The sequence below is a fragment of the Rhamphochromis longiceps genome, linkage group LG9, assembly GCF_057381845.1.
Source record: "Rhamphochromis longiceps isolate RC_006_pf linkage group LG9, R_longiceps_female_GT1.1, whole genome shotgun sequence".
NCBI lineage: Eukaryota > Metazoa > Chordata > Actinopteri > Cichliformes > Cichlidae > Rhamphochromis > Rhamphochromis longiceps.
In genome coordinates, this window is record NC_140565.1 from 35046055 (window position 1) to 35066369 (window position 20315).

Sequence of the window (20315 nt, forward strand, 5' to 3'; positions counted from 1 at the left end):
AATATGTAATTACGTCTAAGTAAATTTGGAGAATAAAGACTCCTTAATGAAGATCTAAGAAACTTATTGTTGCATTTAACATCACAAAATCGAATACCATCTATATATAATTGCCTTAACTTGGGGGAGATGTCAGAATATATTATATCATTTACAACTATGTTTTTAAGTGACAATGGAATGGATTTTATAACCCGATGAAATTTACTCTTAGAACATTGGATATTAAACTTTTGGCAAAAATCTTGATGTCCTAGAACATGTCCTTCCTCATCTACAAAATGGGCAATTGCCCAAACACCTTTTGATAACCAATCTTGAATAAAAATAGATTTTCTGTTCATCAGTATATATCTATTGTTCCAAATTGGGCTATTATGTGGAGTGAAATTATGTTTAAATAACATTTTCCAATAAAGAAGGACCTGTTTATGGAATTCAGAGAGTTTAGCAGGTAGCTTAGTAATTTCAAAGTCACACTTTAGGAGAAAGTCGATACCCCCTAGTGTGTTAAAGACCTTATAAGCCCTTTGCTAGTGATGTGACGTTCTGTATCGAGGCTTCGGAGCGTGTGTCGAGTAATGGAGGGGGCGTTTCCGCGAAGCGCGTATCGAGGCTTGCTTCATTTATGGGAGGAGCTGAAAATGATGACGTCCGAAGCCTCGCTGCCCGGCTGTACCACGTGACTGGTTCGAACTTTGCCGCGAGATATGACAGCGATATAAAGCCCTCAGACTTCATTCAAAATGTGGGTGTTTGATGGAGAGTTGCGGTTAGTGAGAGTTTGGAGACAGTTTGGAGGTTTATGAGAGTGAGGAGAGAAAGTCAGGAGAGAATGGAGCCAGCTAAGAAGAGGAGGATGTCCTCCCCTGTGTGGGAACATTTTGATCTTATTCCTCCCAACAAGGTATGTAAATTTCTACAGAAGATGTATTTTCATAATACTGATGGTGCAATACAATTTATGTTAAGCTGTCTGTACTTTTGTACAAGGTGAAGTGTTTGCTATGTGCCAGGGAGCTGGGATATAACAACTACACCTCATCCATGCTTAGGCACTACAGAGCTTTGCATGAGAATAAGGGGGACACCGATTGTGGAGCAAGACCAGGTGAGCCATCAAATGCAATGATAATATAGCATGCTGTAATGTTACTAAATGATATAACAATATTATACAACTGTTATAAGTTACGTGTGTGATATTTATATTTGTGCTTTATCTTTATTGTCTTTCCTCAGGAGAACAATCTCAAATAGATGAAGACCTGGTCAGCATGGTGATTGAGGACTCACAGCTATTTAGCATTGTGGAGGACAAAGGATTCAAAAGATTTGTTAAATCATTAAATCCCAGCTATGTTCTCCCCACTAAAAAGGCCATAAAAGCAGTGAAAATGTAGTTTTTACAGAATAAAATATGAACAGGCAGGACTGAGGCTCAAAGCCTCAGTGTGTAGCTGTCCATACCTCAACGTTACAAAAGCACAACTACTGTCCACACCCCAACCACACCTCACCTCACAGTAAATGATCATTTCCATTTCAAGCATTTCCAAATAATCATTTTCCATACTGCCACTATAAATATACACAGTATACTGCCATCACTACAATATACATGTTTTACACACTCCTTTTGTTGTTGACATTTACAGGCTGTGTGCAAAATGCCACACTCTTCAAATTCATGCCACCTATTATTTTTTACGTCCAGTAGGTGTCCTGCTAGAGCAAATGAAGCTTCATGAAGCTTCGCATTGGGGTGAACCAATTGGATGAAAAGCTTCAGTGCTTCATGGGGCTTCATCTGCCCATCACTACCCTTTGCATAGCGGCTGATCCCACGCACCCAATGCAAAGCTTCTTCAAGCTGCTGCCGTCGGGGAGGAGACTGCGGAGTCTCCAGGCCAGGACCAGCAGGCTGAAGGACAGCTTCATCCATCAGGCTGTCAGGAAGCTTAACTCCCTCCCGATTCTGCCCCCTCTCCCCTCTCTCCTCCACGGTCTCACTGAACTCTGTCACACACACTCACACACACACACTCTCTGACTCACTCACTGGCCTGCACCAGTTACCAGTCACTTTGTGGAGCATTGGACTGCCATTACCTCATAAGACTTTGTGTTACACTATCTCATACCGTACATTACTAAATCTCCATTTGCACTATTTGCCTATTTGCACTACTCTGCCTGGTTTGCACTCAATGTCATTTACCCTTATATTGTATATTGTATAGCTTTCTTGTTATATGTAAAATTGTATTATATTATTTTATTTTTTTTACTTTAAAATATTTTACTTGCATTTTTAATCACTCTTATATTTAAATGTTCATTTTCTATTTTATCTAGGGATTGAGAGTAACGAAGTTTCTATTCTCTGTATGTCCTGTACATGTGGCAGAATTGACAATAAAGTTGACTTTGACTTTGACTTGACTTTGAGTAACCCCGAACTGTCCAACTCGGAATATTCGGTTTCAGAAAGGCTGATAACAATTAGTTCAATCAACGCGGAGTTGCTTTAACCCCAAGTTAAGCGCGCGCACGAGGATACATAAAGCCCTGATTAGTGGAGCACAGATTAAGCGAGTCACCATGGAGACGGAGGGAAAGAAGGCGCGGTCAATGTATTTTACAGCGCTTGAGGCCGAAATTCTGATGGCAGCATATGCCGATAACATGCAAATTCCGCAGAAAAAAAGTAACACAGCCACAGCTGCAAAAGAAAGAGAGCATGCATGGCAAAACAAAGCCGACAGAGTCAATGCGTGAGTGTTAATTTAAACACTGATCTAGGGATTTCCACCCATTTAACACGTTATTTTATTATATTTTATTTTGTATTTCATACATTTTATTTTGTGATGTAATGTAAGCGCAGGTGCAACCCAACAGGCCCCAAACGTTCCTGGCAGCAAGTAAAAATGAAATATAAAAATATAGTCCAAACAGGTAAGGTGTAATTGTATTATGAGCCATAGTGCTTGGTCTGTTTGTCCCATGTAAATCAATTGCAGTTAGAGGCTACATTAACTTCCCCTCTGTAAGCACTTATTGAAATTATCTGAGCACATTACAAGTACATATTTGCTTACTCTGTATGCTCAAATGTGGCCCGTTATAGCCAACAGAAAAAAAGCGGAGGCCCGAAAAACAGGTGGGGGTCCTCCACCACCACCACTCACAGAGGCTGAGCAGTTGGCTTCCACATTTGTGATAATGTTGGCAGCATCACATATGATCTTCACAGTGCAGAGAACACAAATTAGCATCCATTACTATAATGAAATAATTTGTTAGTTTGAAATGCTACAGGGAACTATGTACCTGCACATTAATGCTGTGGAAAGACTTCCTGTTCACATAGTCTCCTTCATTTACTGAAGGAGCAATGATTGGAATGTGAGTGCCATCTGTACAGCCAATCACGCCTGGGAACCGTGAGAATAAATGTAAAATTTAAGTAGTAGTTCAAGTATCACCACATCATGAATTAAGTTTCGTTCATCCTGCTACCTGCAATTTTGTGGCATCCCTCTTTGATAAATCTTGTGGGTCTATGACCGGGGAACACCACAAACGAGTACAGGAGACGTTTCAGTGCAACTGTAACATTCCTGACTGCCCGACAGACGGTAGCCTTGGAAACGTGCTCAGCGTCACCAATATTATACAGAAAGCTCCCGTTTGCAAAAAACCGAAGTGCGATACAAATAATATGTACAGAACTGAGAGAATGTCCGCGATGTGTCACATGAGCAATATTAGGCCTGAGGATGTTATTCAAATGAATTATAGATTGTGCTGGAAAACGGTAACGTTCGCACAGGAAATCATCAGGAAATGATAAAATGTCCAAACGCGCTCTGATCACTCTCTCCCGGCGGAGAGCTCTGCGGAGGATTTGGGCTTCAACATCTACTGGCTCTTCAAGGAAGGAGCACGCCATGTCTGACACTTCCTACAGTCAGGTTTCCGACAAAGAGGCGGAGAACGTCAGGGTTAGTTGAAGTAAACCTGCTAGGGGGCAGGTTAGCTTCACGGAGTGTGTCGTCATAGTAACTCACTCAGAATTAATCTAAACTCGCTTTGTGAAACCGAAAACCCAGAGTTTTCGTTATCTCAGGGTATACTTACTCAGAGTTTGCACTAAACCGGCTTCCTGAAATAGGGCCCAGGGCCCTGTTTCAGGAAGCCGGTTTGGAAAACTCAGAGTGAAAAACGACACTCACGGTTGAGTAACCCCGAACTGTCCAACTCGGAATATTCGGTTTCAGAAAGGCTGATAACAATTAGTTCAGTCAACGCGGAGTTGCTTTAACCCCAAGTGAAGCGCGCGGACGAGGATACATAAAGCCCTGATAAGCGGAGCACAGATTAAGCGAGTCACCATGGAGACGGAGGGAAAGAAGGCGCGGTCAATGTATTTCACAGCGCTTGAGGCCGAAATTCTGATGGCAGTATATGCCGATAACATGCAAATTCCGCGGAAAAAAGTAACACAGCCTCAGCTGCAAAAGAAAGGGAGCATGCATGGCAAAACATAGCCGACAGAGTCAATGCGTGAGTGTTAATATAAACATTGATCGAGGGATTTCCACCCATTTAACACGTTATTTTATCATATGTTATTTTATTTGTTATTTTATACATTTTATTTTGTGATGTGATGTGAGCGCAGGTGCAACCCAACAGGCCCCAAACGTTCCTGGCAGCAAGTAAAAATGAAATATAAAAATATAGTCCAAACAGGTAAGGTGTAATTGTATTATGAGCCATAGTGCTTGGTCTGTTTGTCCGATGTAAATCAATTGCAGTTAGAGGCTACATTAATTTCCCCTCTGTAAGCACTTATTGAAATTATCTGAGCACATTACAAGTACATATTTGCTTACTCTGTATGCTCAAATGTGGCCCGTTATAGCCAACAGAAAAAAAGCGGAGGCCCGAAAAACAGGTGGGGGTCCTCCACCACCACCACTCACAGAGGCTGAGCAGTTGGCCCTCAGCCAAAACAGTGGGCGCCCTGTGGCCGAAGGCATCTCTGCGGGGACATCCTCTGAGTCAATAACCCCGCAAGACACAAGTGCCTACATAAGGGGTAAATTCAAAATAATACATGATGTGCATACATCCTTTCTTCACAGTCACCTTTGCAGTGCTGCTCATTCATTTGATAAACTCTTTACCATAATGGATTATTTTGTAGTGAAGTTATTTTCCTACTGATTTTGCCTTCCCTCAGTCTTGGTTGTCTTTGAGAGCATAATGACAATGAAGTGTAAGGTGATTGGTATGTTTGTTAATTGCCATTTGGTCCCTTGTAAGTTATAAGTGACCTGTATAAACCTCATATTCTATCAGTTGATGGTGATGGTGTACTGCATCTGGTGCAGCCTCCTGTTGAGCCAGACCAACATGCAGTTGTGAGTAATACTCCACAGATTATATGAGTTTACAGTAGAACAGCAATGTTGTTTATTTCTTTACTACAGGAAAATAATGAAGAAACATTGACAGCTGTTACAGAGGAGGAAGCAACAGAGACACTTTATGAGGTTTACATCTTTTAATACTTTGTGTACAGGAAACACAGGCGACCAATAAAGCCAGTTGAACAAAAAATCTGTTTATTCGTCTTTCAACATGTTGAGGTGATGGGTCAAAGGAAATGATTGTGACATATGGTGTCTCTGACTGCGCTTCCATCTTGTATGTCCGTGGGAGGGTCAGGATGTTCATGGTTTGGATCACTGCTGATGTTTGGTTCAGAAGGACAGTGTTCTCCTCTAATTGTGGCAATGTTGTGAAGAATCACACATGCCACAATAATGTCACATGCCCTTTCTGGGGTGACCCTGAGTCTTTGCAGGCACTGGAACCGGGCCTTAAGCATTCCGATAGTCATTTCAATTCTGGCTCTTGTCCTGCAATTAGCCAGATTATATCGCTGCTGTGGGCCCGGTTCAGGGTCAGGGTAAGGGGTAAGCAAATAGGGTAAACATGGATACCCCCTATCACCAAGCAAGTAGCCAGTGAACTCTCCTAAGACAGAAGGGTACACTTAAGTTCAAATGTCCCTGAAGCAATTGGTCTTTATATATTTTAAAGTATTCTCAACTCACCATGTCCAAATTTTGTGCTCAGTGTACATTCACGGAATATTTGTGAGTCATGGACAGAGCCTGGCCACTTGGCTTCCACATTTGTGATAATGTTGGCAGCATCACATATGATCTTCACAGTGCAGAGAACACAAATTAGCATCCATTACTATGATGAAATAATTTGTTAGTTTGAAATGCTACAGGGAACTATGTACCTGTACATTAATGCTGTGGAAAGACTTCCTGTTCACATAGTCTCCTTCATTTACTGAAGGAGCAATGATTGGAATGTGAGTGCCATCTGTACAGCCAATCACGCCTGGGAACCCTGAAAATAAATGTGCAATTTAAGTAGTAGTTCAAGTATCACCACATCATACATTAAGTTTTGGTCATCCTGATACCTGCAATTTTGTGGCATCCCTCTTTGATAAATCTTGTGGGTCTATGACCGGGGAACACCACAAACGAGTACAGGAGACGTTTCAGTGCAACTGTAACATTCCTGACTGCCCGACAGACGGTAGCCTTGGAAACGTGCTCAGCGTCACCAATATTATACAGAAAGCTCCCGTTTGCAAGAAACCGAAGTGCAATACAAATAATATGCAATGAACTGAGAGCATGTCCGCGATGTGTCACATGCGTAATATATGGCCTGAGGATGTTATTCAAATAAATTATAGATTGTGCTGAGAAACGGTAACGTTCGCACAGACAATCATCAGGAAATGATAAAATGTCCAAACGCGCTCTGATCACTCTCTCCCGGCGGAGAGCTCTGCGGAGAATTTGGGCTTCAACATCTACTGGCTCTTCAAGGAAGTGGCACGCCATGTCCGACACTTCCTACTGTCAGGTTTCCGACAAAGGGGCGGAGACAGTCAGGGTTAGTTGTAGTAAACCTGCTAGGGGGCAGGTTAGCTTCACGGAGTGTGTCGTCATAGTGACTCACTCAGGCTGCAGCTGAACTCGCTTTGTGAAACCGAAAACCCAGAGTTTTCGTTAACTCAGGGTATACTTACTCAGTTTTTCCACTAAACCGGCTTCCTGAAACAGGGCCCAGAACATGAACACACAAAACCAGGTGTAAAGAGAAAAAAGTAATAATTATATGAATACACTCAAAAGAAGCACTCATATATATTCAAATAATTTAAAAATTTAAAAAGTTCATTTACCTAGGTAAATGAACTTTTTTTTTAATTATTTGACTATATATGAATGTGTGTGTATAAATACACAAATAATACACACATGCTTTCATGCTTTCAATTGTGTAATTTAAGTGATCTAGGTAGCTCTGTCTTGGAAGTTCAGTTCATGCTAGAAATGTGTTTTGGAGTTTATACGTGTTTTGTCTCTAAGACCACTTTTTTTTACATTAGTAATTCCTTTTGTGCATAATTTTATATTATTGTTAATAATAAATTAATTAAAGCAACAAAGCAACCCGAAGACTCGGTTTGGAATCGAAAGAGCCGGTTCTTTTTAGTGAGTCGAACCGAAAGAACCGGTTCTCTAAAAAGAGTCGGAAATCCCATCACTAATATTTTAGATAGCAAGGAGCAGATGGCCGAGGTTTTTTTTTTGGGGGGGGGGGGGGTTGAATACGTTTTATTGACAAAGCACAAAATACAGATATACAGATACAAAATAGCAAACACAATGTCAGGGGGTTCGTATAAAAAAGCAAAATAGACACAGTCTATTATAGAATCACATGATATTGAACAGGGAACATTTATGGCAGACGGCCGAGTTTATTAAACTCCACCGACACCGCGGTAACACAAATCTGCCGTCGAGTCACGTGATCGCACAGTAACAAACCACAGCAGATCAGGAAGAAGGGGCGGAGTCATTTGTCTGTGCAAAAGAGGAGTCGAGCAGAGAGAGATGATTTTGCATGAAACGCAAGTAAAGTAGTGGACTAAGAGGAGAGAAACAAACTAAAGTATCGATCATAAACCACTACCAACGTCCTGATCGATATCTGCATCGATCTGCCCACCCTTGTCTCCTGGATCGTAGCTGAGATCAGCGTGAACCACGTGGGTCTCTGCTCCCTGATCTGTTTCCTGTGTTTGGAAAGAGTTGCAGCTTCATCGCGGAGTTTCTCTCGGTTTGTGGGCTCATCTAAAGGTAAGCACCGAGCTAACTTTACTGTGAGTTCAGTTCATGTTGAGTTTAGCTCCTGAATGAGGTCTTCTGCTGCTCTCCTCGGTGTCTGTTCACAGTTTATTGTGAACACGTTGAGAGAAGAGTGAGAGAGTGTTTGGAGAAAAACACCAACTAATCATTAGCTCAGCATGCTGGGAGAAGTTGGAGCAGAAAAGTCTTTTCATTGTCCCTGCAGCTGTTTTTCTGCCTGCACCAAACCTCTACAGCCTCATTTCTATTTGAAGTGATAACAGGAAGTCAGAGCGATCTGCTGCAGTATTTTCATACATCTATGGAGAGAGAACCCAAAGAGGGTGGAGAGACTGTGATCACGTCATTATTGGTAGAATCCGCAGCAGGAGCTGTTCAGCTGTGAATGGTTGGTGCAGTGGGGTCTTTAGGTCTGTGGTTGGTTCACCGTCTGATTGTTTTCCAGACAGAAGCAGAGTCATTAGCTGAAAACAGGTTTTGGAGTTTAGCCTCACTAAAGCTGAACTTTGCAACTGTCTCTGTCCCCACTCTGAAACACTTCCTGCCATGAAGTTCTGATGAAGCACCAAACTACAGTTACTCAGTCAGTGGAGGTTCAGTAGTGCAGTTTCTCACCACTGTTGTTAACTGGAGGCTGACACACTGACTGAAGACATTTAGTCTGAGTAGATTTGAACTTTCCTTCTTCATTGTTTCCATCTTGCTTTGACTGCAGCTGTAACAACACTGATTCCAGCAGGATTTGTAAAAAGCATTTTGACAGACACACAAAGCTGGACAGCTTTTGTTCTGAGTCCAAGATCTTAGAAAGAAAGTGACTGGACGTCTGTAAGCTTTTTTAAACGTTTCACCTCTCATCCAAAAGTGGCTTTTTCAGTTCTAAAATCAAATGGTGGAGAGTCCCAGGCATTTAAACCCTTGTGGGGGTTGTCAACTGAAAGGGTCGTCAACCCACTGTTGACCATTGATCTTATCACAAGAGCCAATGTGTGGAAAAATGTGTGTGTCAGCAGGTCCTGAGTGAAACCTTTGTGAGACCCTGTTTCACTCTATCATGTAACTCGGTGCTGTCCCTGTTAAAGAGCCAAGAGCCTTTCTTTCCACTTCCTCCATGTAAAGTTTGGCTACAATGGGACACACTGGGGAGCTCACAGCACATCCATGTTTGTGTCTGTAGAAACCCTTGTTGTATTTAAAATATGTGACTTTATGCTGCTACCAATGAGCCTGAGTGGGACTCCTTCTTTGTGTGTCTATGGAAGTTCATATATACAGGGTGCAGCATCCACCGGGTAAAGGTGGTGGTATGCAGGGAGCTCAGTGGCTTTTTCAAGTTCTTGTAGGCAGCTGATGACTTTCTTTTTGTAGTTGCTTCTGGGGTTTCACCTTGAAGCTTCATAGGTATTGTTGTCACTGAGTGTAGTAATGTTTATTTGCTCTGCTTCTTCTTGTCAGGGATAAAATACATATCTATACTTTTGTGTCCCAGCTGAGTAACAGGAGGAGAAGAGTCTGGTGGAGCAGCAGAGGAACAGTTTCAGCCATTTGGACTCAGCTCAGCCACTACAGAAGAAACGATGACTTCAACACAGGAGGTGAGAAAATATCTCAGTTACATCTATGGCTGTGCAACATGATGAAATGCATATTAGATGAACGATATAAAAACATCTATCGTTTCATATTATACACTATTGTTTGTTTCGTGGTGTCGCAAAATGCGCTGTTTATAGCAGTATTTGTTTTTTCTTCTCCCACCTATGGAAGAATCACATGAAAGGGTACAGAGAAAGTTTAGAGGCAAAAAAGAGCCATCGAAATGAACCTTAAACTTTAAGTCGACTTGTGTGAAATTCAAAGAATTTACAGAAAATGCACATTTGTGATATATATCGTTATTGTTATGAGACATGTGTCATATCGGGATATGAGATTTTGGTTATATTGCACAGCCCTAGTTGCACTGTTATTGTTATATTAAAAAATTAACAGAGCGTAAGATGGACACACACAATACGTGTGTGCTCACAATTCAGCCTTCAGTTACCCGGCTTTCATTCAAAATCTGTTTGTCGTGAGCACCTACACATTAAACAACTTACAGATTATAAATGGCTTCAAGCTCACACTGAGGCCTGTGGGGCACTATCACCCACTGAGACACATTTATATGTTTTTATATATGAATATTTCATACTTTAATGATGCCTATTTATTTAAGGGAGATGAGCAATACATTATAATTGTACATAATAATATCACAGATGACAGATTAATAGATTTTATGTAGATGCTTGTGCGTTCTTAAAGTCTTATATGTTGAATTGAATGTGTCATCTGTTCAAAGCCTCCCAGTCAGTGCTGTTCTCCATGCCTGTCTGACTGTACATGATGTTATTAGCACAAACACTTTAGAGGTGATCAATTAGGACTTCAACAATAATACAGACAGCAACGTGGTTAAACATTTTACAGTAGGTGTTATTGGGAATTACCTTTTTCAGTATTTTTGTGTGTTGCATTTTTCTATGTTTTAACCAAAGGGAAATAAAGGGGTTTAAATCAACCTGATTGTTACACCCCGGCCTAGGCAACCGGCGTGCAACGTATGAAAATAAAAATAAGAAAAACACACGAGAAAAAAACTAAAGCGCTCCACCAAAATCCCAAAACGAAGGTGTCTCAAACGAAAATATTAACAAACCCATTCACAGCTATTTACAACAGACTATTTATTTATTTACAACAAAACACCAAACTATTTACAACACGGGGGAGATCGCGACCATGACCAACTGACACACAGGGCTTAAATACCTAGAAGGAGCAATCAGGGAATGGACCACAGGAGGGAAACACAGCTGGGGCAAATTAGACCTGACGAGACAAGGAAGCGTAAACTGAACACACTAAGATAACAACAGACCTTCAAAGTAAAACAGGAAACACATGACAGTCACGCAAAAACAAAACACTGACAACACCGAAACGTAACATTCCCCCCCCACCCAAAAATCAAACATGTAACCCCAAGTGAAATGTGTGAAAAATCTGCCGACCAAACTCTACATGTGTTTGGTTGGCAGATTTTTCACACGACCGAAACCTCTGGCGATATGCCTCTGGAACTAGCTCATAAGCCCTTAAAATAGTGGATTTCACAATTTCATAATCCAGGCTGTCATCAATAGACAAGCTCGCACACACTTCCTGTGCTTTCCCCACCAATTTACACTGCAGCAACAAACTCCACACATCCTTGGGCCATTTCAAAGTGGTTGCGATGCGTTCAAAGGCATTAAAGTAAGAGTCAACTTCACTTTCTCTGAAAGGTGGCACTAAAGCAATTTGCCTGCTTGCATCAAATTGGTCAGAGGAGAACGAATCAGAAGATTTATTCACAATTTTACTCACTGGGGTAGAGGTAACATTGCGCTGTCGGGAAGGATCCAGCTCCATAGCCCTTATGCGGAGATGCATAAGCTCAACTTCTTTGGACTTAGTCGCAAGCTCCACCTCTTTCAGGCGAAGGGCGAGCCCAAGATCCTCCGTAACCAATCCTGTTGATTGTTCGGCTGGGCTAACGTTTGGGATCTGAATGGCAGCAGGAGCCTCCGCCCCTGGCGACACCCGTCCACTGGCAGCTTGTGGGATGGTTGCAGCAGCTTCTGCTCCCGCATCCACCACCAAACCTCCAGTCGCCTCAACCGGCCGAGGTTGTTTTCTCCTGTTTATTTCAGTTAGGGAGTTAGGTGTAGCGCTTGTCTTTTGTTTGATGTTTGATTTCACATAGGGTTTGAACCCGGGAACCCCTAAGCGCCAAACATCTTTAGGGGAGATGTTTGGTCTTGGGAAGGGGGGTGTTATGGCCCTGTCCATAATCTGTTTTGGTGGCTGTTGTTGTCTGTGCCTTTAAGTCTTTGCAGGCCCCGGAGTGGATGAGCTGACGGCTGCTGATTGGTCCCCTGGCCATGTGATCTTCTTCAAATCCCTCACCAGCAGTTGTCCCGGGGCAGCCACTGACAGCAGCAGCAGACCTGACACTGGCCTCCAAAACTTGTTATGGACAGGGCCATAACACTGATGGTTTATTTTAATTTTCACATGGTCTTACTCAGATGATACAAAGTGAAACATGCATTCTTTTTTTACTTGCTGGAAAAGCTTGAAAATGGACCTTGAAAGTGCATAAAAAGTGCTTGAATTTGACCCTGAAAATGGCGTATCAACTCTGAATTGTATCAGCACCCATCGAAACAGCAATATCATCAGTTAAACTCACATTTTTTCGTAAAGTAAGAGATTTTCCCCGGTGATCAGTATTTCTTCAATACAGTGGTCCCTCGCTATAATGCGGTTCACCTTCGCAGATTTATTTTTTTTATTTGTGCAATTTTCCTTCTTTTTTTTCTTTTTTTGCAGCCCATTATGTTCCTGATTGGCTGAGGACCATTGTCAATCAATCTTGTGCCGTGTCTCCTGTACAGTACAGAATGCATTCAGCTTGTTAAATTTACATAAATCTTCGATCGCTAGTAGTGTGACTATTAAGTGCTGTATGTTGTGTTTTCTCCCCAACAAACACAACAGTGTCGACGAAACATTTTGCACCACCAAAGGCAGCCGCGGGTGCCTTTGGTGCCTGTGCTGCTCCCCCTGCACACCGTGGCATAGAAAAGTACTCCAGCAACCAGCGACTAGTAAAACATCCTCAGAGCTAGAGCAGGGCGATATGACCAAAAATATTTATCACGATATACATTTGAAAATGAGCGATTACGATATAATTGACACTAGACAAAATACTTTACAACTCCACAACTTTATTAGTGCAAAAAAACCAAACAAACCCATCAATGTATTTTCACTTAAACAAGCAGCTGGTTTTTTATGTGCATTAAAGTTATATAAAAATTTAACAGTGCAAATACAAATTCTTTGCTGACAGTTTAACCAAAAGGCATTTCCAGTGGAAACTGGCCGACATATCCTCAGCATAACCATGTAATATATCCACAAAACTTAAAAAGAGGTCATACACACACAATACGGTAACATTATGTTGAAGCACAGTACATATCACTCCACGAGGCTCCGCCTACGATAGCCGTAATGCTCCGACAATCCATCAAGCGGTGCGGCTTCGTAGCTTAGCAAAGTCGTACTGAAACATTTGACAGATTTTCGAGCGCCGTGTACATAAAATCGTTTCGAGGTCAGTAAACACAACCAGAGTTCATACATAAGGCACACGGGATTATAAGGGGCTCTGTCGACTTTCAGAAAAATCAAAGGATTGATTTTAAGTGTGCCGTGTTTTCCAAACAACACGGTAATAACGACGGCCCGCTAGCATGCTCTACCAAAAATAGTGCTTTGTTGTGTATCTGACGGACGAAAGCTAAACCAGTTCCAGTGAAGCTGCAGCATTTTGACAAACCAGTTCTGGTTCATCCGTTTTTATTCAACGATCCACTTTCACTCTTCTCATTCTGCATCGCTGCCATGTGCGTATGTACACATGTGCGTATGTAAACAAAGGTACTGCGCATGTGCGTTTTACCCATATTCTATCGTGATATTTCATTTTCCTATCGTTGCCCAAAATTACACCGGTATTACCGTGAACGGTATGATATGGCCCAGCCCTACTCAGAGCTTCCTGCAGATGTTAAAGGGAACCCCAGCTATTAAGACATGTTTGCGCTAAAATATGTATTGTGCCTTCAATAAAATATGTCTTATTAAAATACGCCAAATGTTTTCCTTTTAAGCACATTTTATATAAAACAGATTTACCAGTAGGCCGCCATTGTTATTTACTTCTCAATGCACTCTGGGTAGGGACGTCATACAGTTGTACCGCATCCAGTTCAAGTTTGCAGCGCACTGGAAATGGCTTCTGTTCAACCTTTCCAGTTCACACCAGAGCGAACCGAGTGAGATAATGAAAATAGTCAACCAGCACTTAGTTTAGATGAAGATGAACACAATCTGTCACACGAGGACGAGAGAGTGAGGGAAAACTACTGGTGTCTATGCGCCTACTGCTTGCCAATGGCAACGGTGACTGAGAAGGTTTGTTGTAAAGCACCAAAACTTTGAAGCCGTATGTGTTAATCCAGATGTTCTCTGGGAAGCCCTTGTTAGCCTCATGATCAGTATCCAGTCTTTAAGTGATAATGTGATTGTGGTGGGGCGTGGTTTGCGGTGCCGCGCGGATGCACCTGCACGGCATCCGCAATCACGCCCGCCGTGTTAAAACACGGGGACTCAGGGGTTGGTGTGGTGTGACGTGAATTAAATAAAGTTGGCTTTGAACGTTGCTCCGTGGTCCCGCCGTGCCTTATTCACGCCACATTGGTGCTGAAACCCAGGAGGCGGCACGGCGGGTCTGTATCGGAGCCAGGGAATGGAGGAGCTGGCCCGGAGGGTGGCCGAAATGGCGGCCGCCCAGCGGGAGCAGGCGGTGGAGGTGCGTCGCCAGCAGGAAGAGCTGCAGGACCGGTCCGAGCGCCACCTGGAAAGGATTGGGGAGCTGGTGGCGCTGCTCTGGGCCTGGGCGCCACCCCCACAAGTGTGTCCCGAGGACAGTGAAGCGGTGGAGGAGCCGTGTGGGGAACCTCGGCAGCCGGAGGTGGTGGACGAGTCACGTGGGGGTCCGAGCCTGCCGGAGGAGGAGGAGCAGCCGGGTGAAGGGCTGCTCCTGCCGGGAGCGGTGGAGGAGCCGCTCCAATCAGAGGCGGAGGACGAGGCGGGCGAGGGTCTACACCTGCCGGAGGAAGAGGAGTCGCTCCACCCAGAGGTGGACGAGGGGCTGTGCCTGCTGGAGGCGGAGGCGCAGTGCGGGGAGCCGCTCCAAACGGGAGTGGCGGAGGCGGTGGCGGAGCAGCTGTGCGAGGAGACGGAGGTCCCTGCTCCAGGGCAGCCTGCGCAGCCGGAGTTGGAGGCAGAGGAGCGGGACAGCCCCGCTAAGCCGGGGGTCGGCGGACTGGCTAGTCCAGCCTCGCTGCCACCAGTCGATTCTGTGCGCCTGACGTCTGCCCAGCCGCCTGTGTACAGGAGCTCACGGCCATGCCTGTGGGGCCGTGTCCGCTTGCTACGCGGCCGACCTCCGGACCAGCTTCGCCGTTGCCGCTGGATGCGCGGGCGGCCACCAGAATGGACGCTTCCCCGTCGCTTGGCCAGGGGCTGGGGCGCCGATGTTTTGGGCCGAGTCTCGCCCCAGTTCGCGGGGGGGGGGGGAGTAGGTTCGGCCAGATTGCTCCCCGGCCTCAATCGGGGGATGGGGGTATGTGGTGGGGCGTGGTTTGCGGTGCCGTGCGGACGCACCTGCACAGCATCCGCAATCACACCCGCCGTGTTAAAACGCGGGGACTCAGGGGTTGGTGTGGGTGTGGTGTGACATGAATTAAATAAAGTTGGCTCTGAACGTTGCTCCGTGGTCCCGCCGTACCTTATTCGCGCCACAGTGATGAATCCTGCTTCCTGCCCAAAGTATTCTGCATTTAATAAGGCTGCTGTGTTTTTTAACATGTTTAAATGCTTTGCATCTTGTTCTATTTAATCTCAACAAGGCCCTAAAAACAGTCAGTGATCACTGTCGCCTTCTCACGGTTTTTATTACCACTGTTCATTTTAAAGCTCAGTTTTTAAACATTTACGATGTAGCTACAGCCCAGCGCACGCAGCAGTATATTAATGCCTAACCTTGTGTAGTGGATGGATTATCTCAGTTGTTCTCCTTCCTGACGTTTGGTCCGTTTACAGCATCCTGCCATGCGATTGCATTTACTCCTAACTAGAGCAGGGCGATATGGCCAAAAATATTTATCACGATATATATTTGAAAATTTGCGATAACGATATAACCGACGATATAATTGATGCGAGACAAAATACAACTCCACAACATTACTAGCGCAAAAAGACAACCTTCCATTTATTTTCACTTAAACAAGAAGCTGGTTTTTATGTACATTAAAGCTTTATAAAAATGTAACAGTGCAAATGCAAATTCCTTGCTGACAGTTTAACCAAAAGGCATTTCCAGTAGAAATGGGCTGACATATCCTGAGCATAACCATGTATAATATCCACTAAAGTTAAAAAGAGGTGCTTTGCAACATTAAACTGCAGTGTGCATTACGCATTTTTCGGACCATAAGGTGCACGGGATTATAAGGCACATTAAGCGAAACAAAGCAGTCAGATAAATCAAACTTTATTAAACTCATTCTTCTTGCTTCCTCCACTTCTGTACCATTGATTCATTAATGTTGAATTCTCTGGCAGCTGCTCTATTCCCATGTTGCTGCAGTATATTAATGACTAACCTCGTATTGTGGATGGATTATCTCAGTTGTTCTCCTGACTGAAGTTTGGTCCGTTTACAGCATCCTGCCATGCGATTGCATTTGTCTCTAACCATGAAGAACCTTCACGTTAACTTTTATAAGTGGAAAAGTGTTAGTGTTCGTCCTCCAGCTTCACTGTTTATGTTATGCTAACATAGCTGTGTCGCTAGCGATCACGTAGCACATCATTATATACCAGCTAGCCCAACTTCAGTAACCCTGCAAACGTCGCTGCTGTTTAGTTTCCTGTCTTCATTTATGTTGGAAGTGATAGCAGAGCTGTACGTTTGATTTTTTTCAGAAATCTCTCAGTCAGAACATGCAATATCATGCTTAGGTAACTAGCGAAACTAGCGAGCTAACTTCCGCTAGCTTCCTGCTAACTTCTAACTCCGTTAAATGTAATAACTTTTGTTTTCATGGATGCCTGGAAGTTAAACTTTATAGTTACACCTGGTAAAGCAGCAATGCTGATCGTTTTATTAAAGATGAAAGAATTTAGACAGTTTTTAACTCTAAGTGATGCTGCAGTGTTGTTTGACCTGAAGTATACGGAGTTTAGGACCCAGATTACTCCCAGATTTAAGAGCATCTTAGTCCGACAAATATGACAATAACAACGGCTGCTTGCATGTTCTGCAAAAAAATGTGCTTTGTTGTGTATCTGATGGACAAACACCAAACCAGTTCCACATCACGGAAGTTGCACCATTTTTACAAACCAATTCTGGTTCATCTGTTTCACTCAACAATCGGCCATGTGCGTATGAAAACAAAGGCACTGCGCATGCGTGTTTTACTCCCATTCTATCGCGATATTTCATTTTCCTATCGTTGCCTAACATTATACCGGTATTACCGTGAACGGTATAATATGGCCCAGCCCTACTCCTAACCATTGGGAACCCTCACATTAACTTCTGTCGAGTGGAAAAAAGTCCACCACTCATTAGTGTTCGTCGTCAAGCTTTACTGCTTATGTTATGCTAACATAGCTTGTTGCACTAGTGATCACACATAGCAAATCATTATACACCAGCTAGCCCAACTTCAGTAACCCAACAAACGTCACTGCTGTTTACTGTCCTGTCTTCATTTATGTTTCAAGTGATAGCAGAGCTGTACGTTTTAATTTGTTTAATAAATCTCTGTCAGAACATGGTATGTTATATTTAGATAGAAGCTAGCGAGCTAGCTCCTTGCTAACTTCTAGCTCGGTTAAATGTCTCAGCTGACTGCAGGTTTACAACATTGGGAAAACCACAGGACAGAATCAACTTTTGGAGATTTATTTTCATGGATGATTGAGCATGCATCAAGACATTAGACAGTTTTTTAACTCTCAGTAATACTGCAGTGATCATTTGTTCCACGACTGCATTTTACTCACTGCCTCTGTTTGTATCTCTGTCACTGCAGGACCAACATGGAGCGAGAAGTCAGCGCTCTCAGGAGGCCGACAAACCTCACAGAAGAAAGGGACGGAAAAGATACAGCTGTGATGTGTGTGGGAAGGAGTTTACTCACAGTAGCAACTTAGGACATCATCAAGTTACCCACTCTGGAGTTAAGGCGTACAGCTGTGATGAGTGTGGAAAGTCTTTTACCCAGGCTGGAAGCTTAAAAACACACAAACTCATCCACAGTGGAGTTAAACCGTACAGCTGCGATCAGTGTGGTAAAGCTTTTGCTCGCAGTAGTACCTTACAACGTCATCAAGTTACCCACTCTGGAGTTAAGGCGTACAGCTGTGATGAGTGTGGAAAGTCTTTCACCCTGGCTGCAAGCTTAAAAACACACAAACTCATCCACAGTGGAGTTAAACCGTACAGCTGTGATCAGTGTGGTAAAGCTTTTGCTCACAGCAGCGGCTTAAGAGGTCATAAAGTTACCCACTCTGGAATTAAGGCATACAGCTGTGATCAGTGCGGTAAAGCTTTTGCTCACAGCAGCGGCTTAAGAGGTCATAAAGTTACCCACTCTGGAATTAAGGCGTACAGCTGTGATCAGTGCGGTAAAGCTTTTGCTCACAGCAGCAGCTTAAGGAGTCATCTAGTTACCCACTCTGGAATTAAGGCGTACAGCTGCGACTTTTGTGGAAAAACCTTTCGTCGGCTACTCAGCCGTAATATTCACCAACGCATTCACACCAAAAATGATTTTTGCTTCTGTGATCAGTGTGGCAAAACCTTTGTGGCATACGACCATTTACAGCGGCACATGTTTACCCACACTGAGGAGAGACCTTATAAATGTGACCAGTGTGAGAAGACTTTTAAAGCTCCACGTTACCTGAGAGTCCACAAACAGATTCACACCAGAAAGAAACTCTACAAGTGCACTTACTGTGAGGTATGTATTTTTCTTTTTGCACTTGCACTTTTGTTGAAGTATTTTGTAAATTAAGTTTCATTTCAAACTTAAACGAGACAGGAAAAGTCAATCTAAGAATATTTGGAAAATCTGAAATAGATCTCCCAAAACTTTCCTGATGTTGGGAAAAAAGTAAAGTTTTAAAAGACATTCACACTCCGATGGATGCATTGGAGAGCAGCTTGGGGGTTAGTATCGTGTGACCAACATTGGTCACACAAAATGTATTCCGCTACAGATTACAAAATACATGCACGAATAACGTAACATGACTTAAATGAGCTGTGGGCCACTGCTGGCACTGTCATCTCATTGAAGGGCCACTTTAGTGGTCAAGTAGTACAAGAAATGCAAGAAAACAACCACAAATATTATCAAAAATGTAGTGTTTTCTTTTCTTGTTTAGTTTTTTTATTCAAATATTGTATACCAAGACAAAACTGCAAGCATGAACCCAATTTCTTCCCCTCACTGTAATATTTTATTTTTTTTAATTTATATATATACATAAATACATACATATTAGGGGTGCAACGATACACAAAGTTCACGGTTCGGTTCGATACTTTGGTGTCACGGTTCGATATTTTTTCGATACAAAAAAAAGTTCATGCTTTTTTAATTTGTCATTTATTAAAATTATAAATATATATTTTAACTCAAAAATACAGTTTTTAAATTTAATGTTGCTGAAACAACAAAGGGATAAAAAAATAAATATATCTGATTGAGAAATCACTCATCTTTGGAAAAGAGAGTTTATTACAGAGAAATGTCTCTTTCCAAAATAAAAGCTCTACTATACGCTTCTTCTGGGCTATATTCTCAGCAGCATATTAAACATATCAGGTCCCCATAAGGAGAATCCTGTGCTAACGGCTGTCTAAATGACTCGAGTAAAGTTTGTAGCATGCGTGCTTGTTGTTTTTGTCTGCTTCCACTTGTCTTTGCACTAGGATGATGTCAGCGTAGATGTGCAGTCATATTCGTTGTGTTCCTACTAGTGCTGTCAGCGTTAATCTCGTTGAAATGACGTTAAAGCCACAACACGGCAAATCTCCGTTAACGAGCTACCGCGGATCGCCCCGTGCATGGGGCTGGACGGCGTCAACACGTTAACGAGCTAACTGCGCTAACGCACTAGCTCCCACCCATGCAATTGAGCATTGCGTGGCACATCCAACATACTGTTTTACTTTAGTCCATGACGCGCTTACCTTCAGGGTCATTCGTCACATGAAAACCAAAATAGTTCCGAAGCCCAGATCTGAATGAGGGTGGGGGAGGTTCAATTTGCCATGTTGCAAGGAGAGCT

General features: G+C 43.0%; 1 protein-coding gene across 1 annotated transcript in view; it reads left to right on the top strand.

The window, feature by feature from the left end:
- The window catches only part of LOC146662765 (uncharacterized), a 34585-nt gene that overhangs the window by 12809 nt on the left and 1461 nt on the right, over positions 1-20315 (top strand). The window contains exons 2-4 of the mRNA XM_085419362.1: positions 9760-9865; positions 12188-12356; positions 18047-18979. Of these exons, the coding sequence (XP_085275488.1) occupies positions 12333-12356; positions 18047-18979 (957 nt within the window). The 5' untranslated portion in view covers positions 9760-9865; positions 12188-12332. The remainder of the gene's footprint in view (positions 1-9759; positions 9866-12187; positions 12357-18046; positions 18980-20315) is intronic.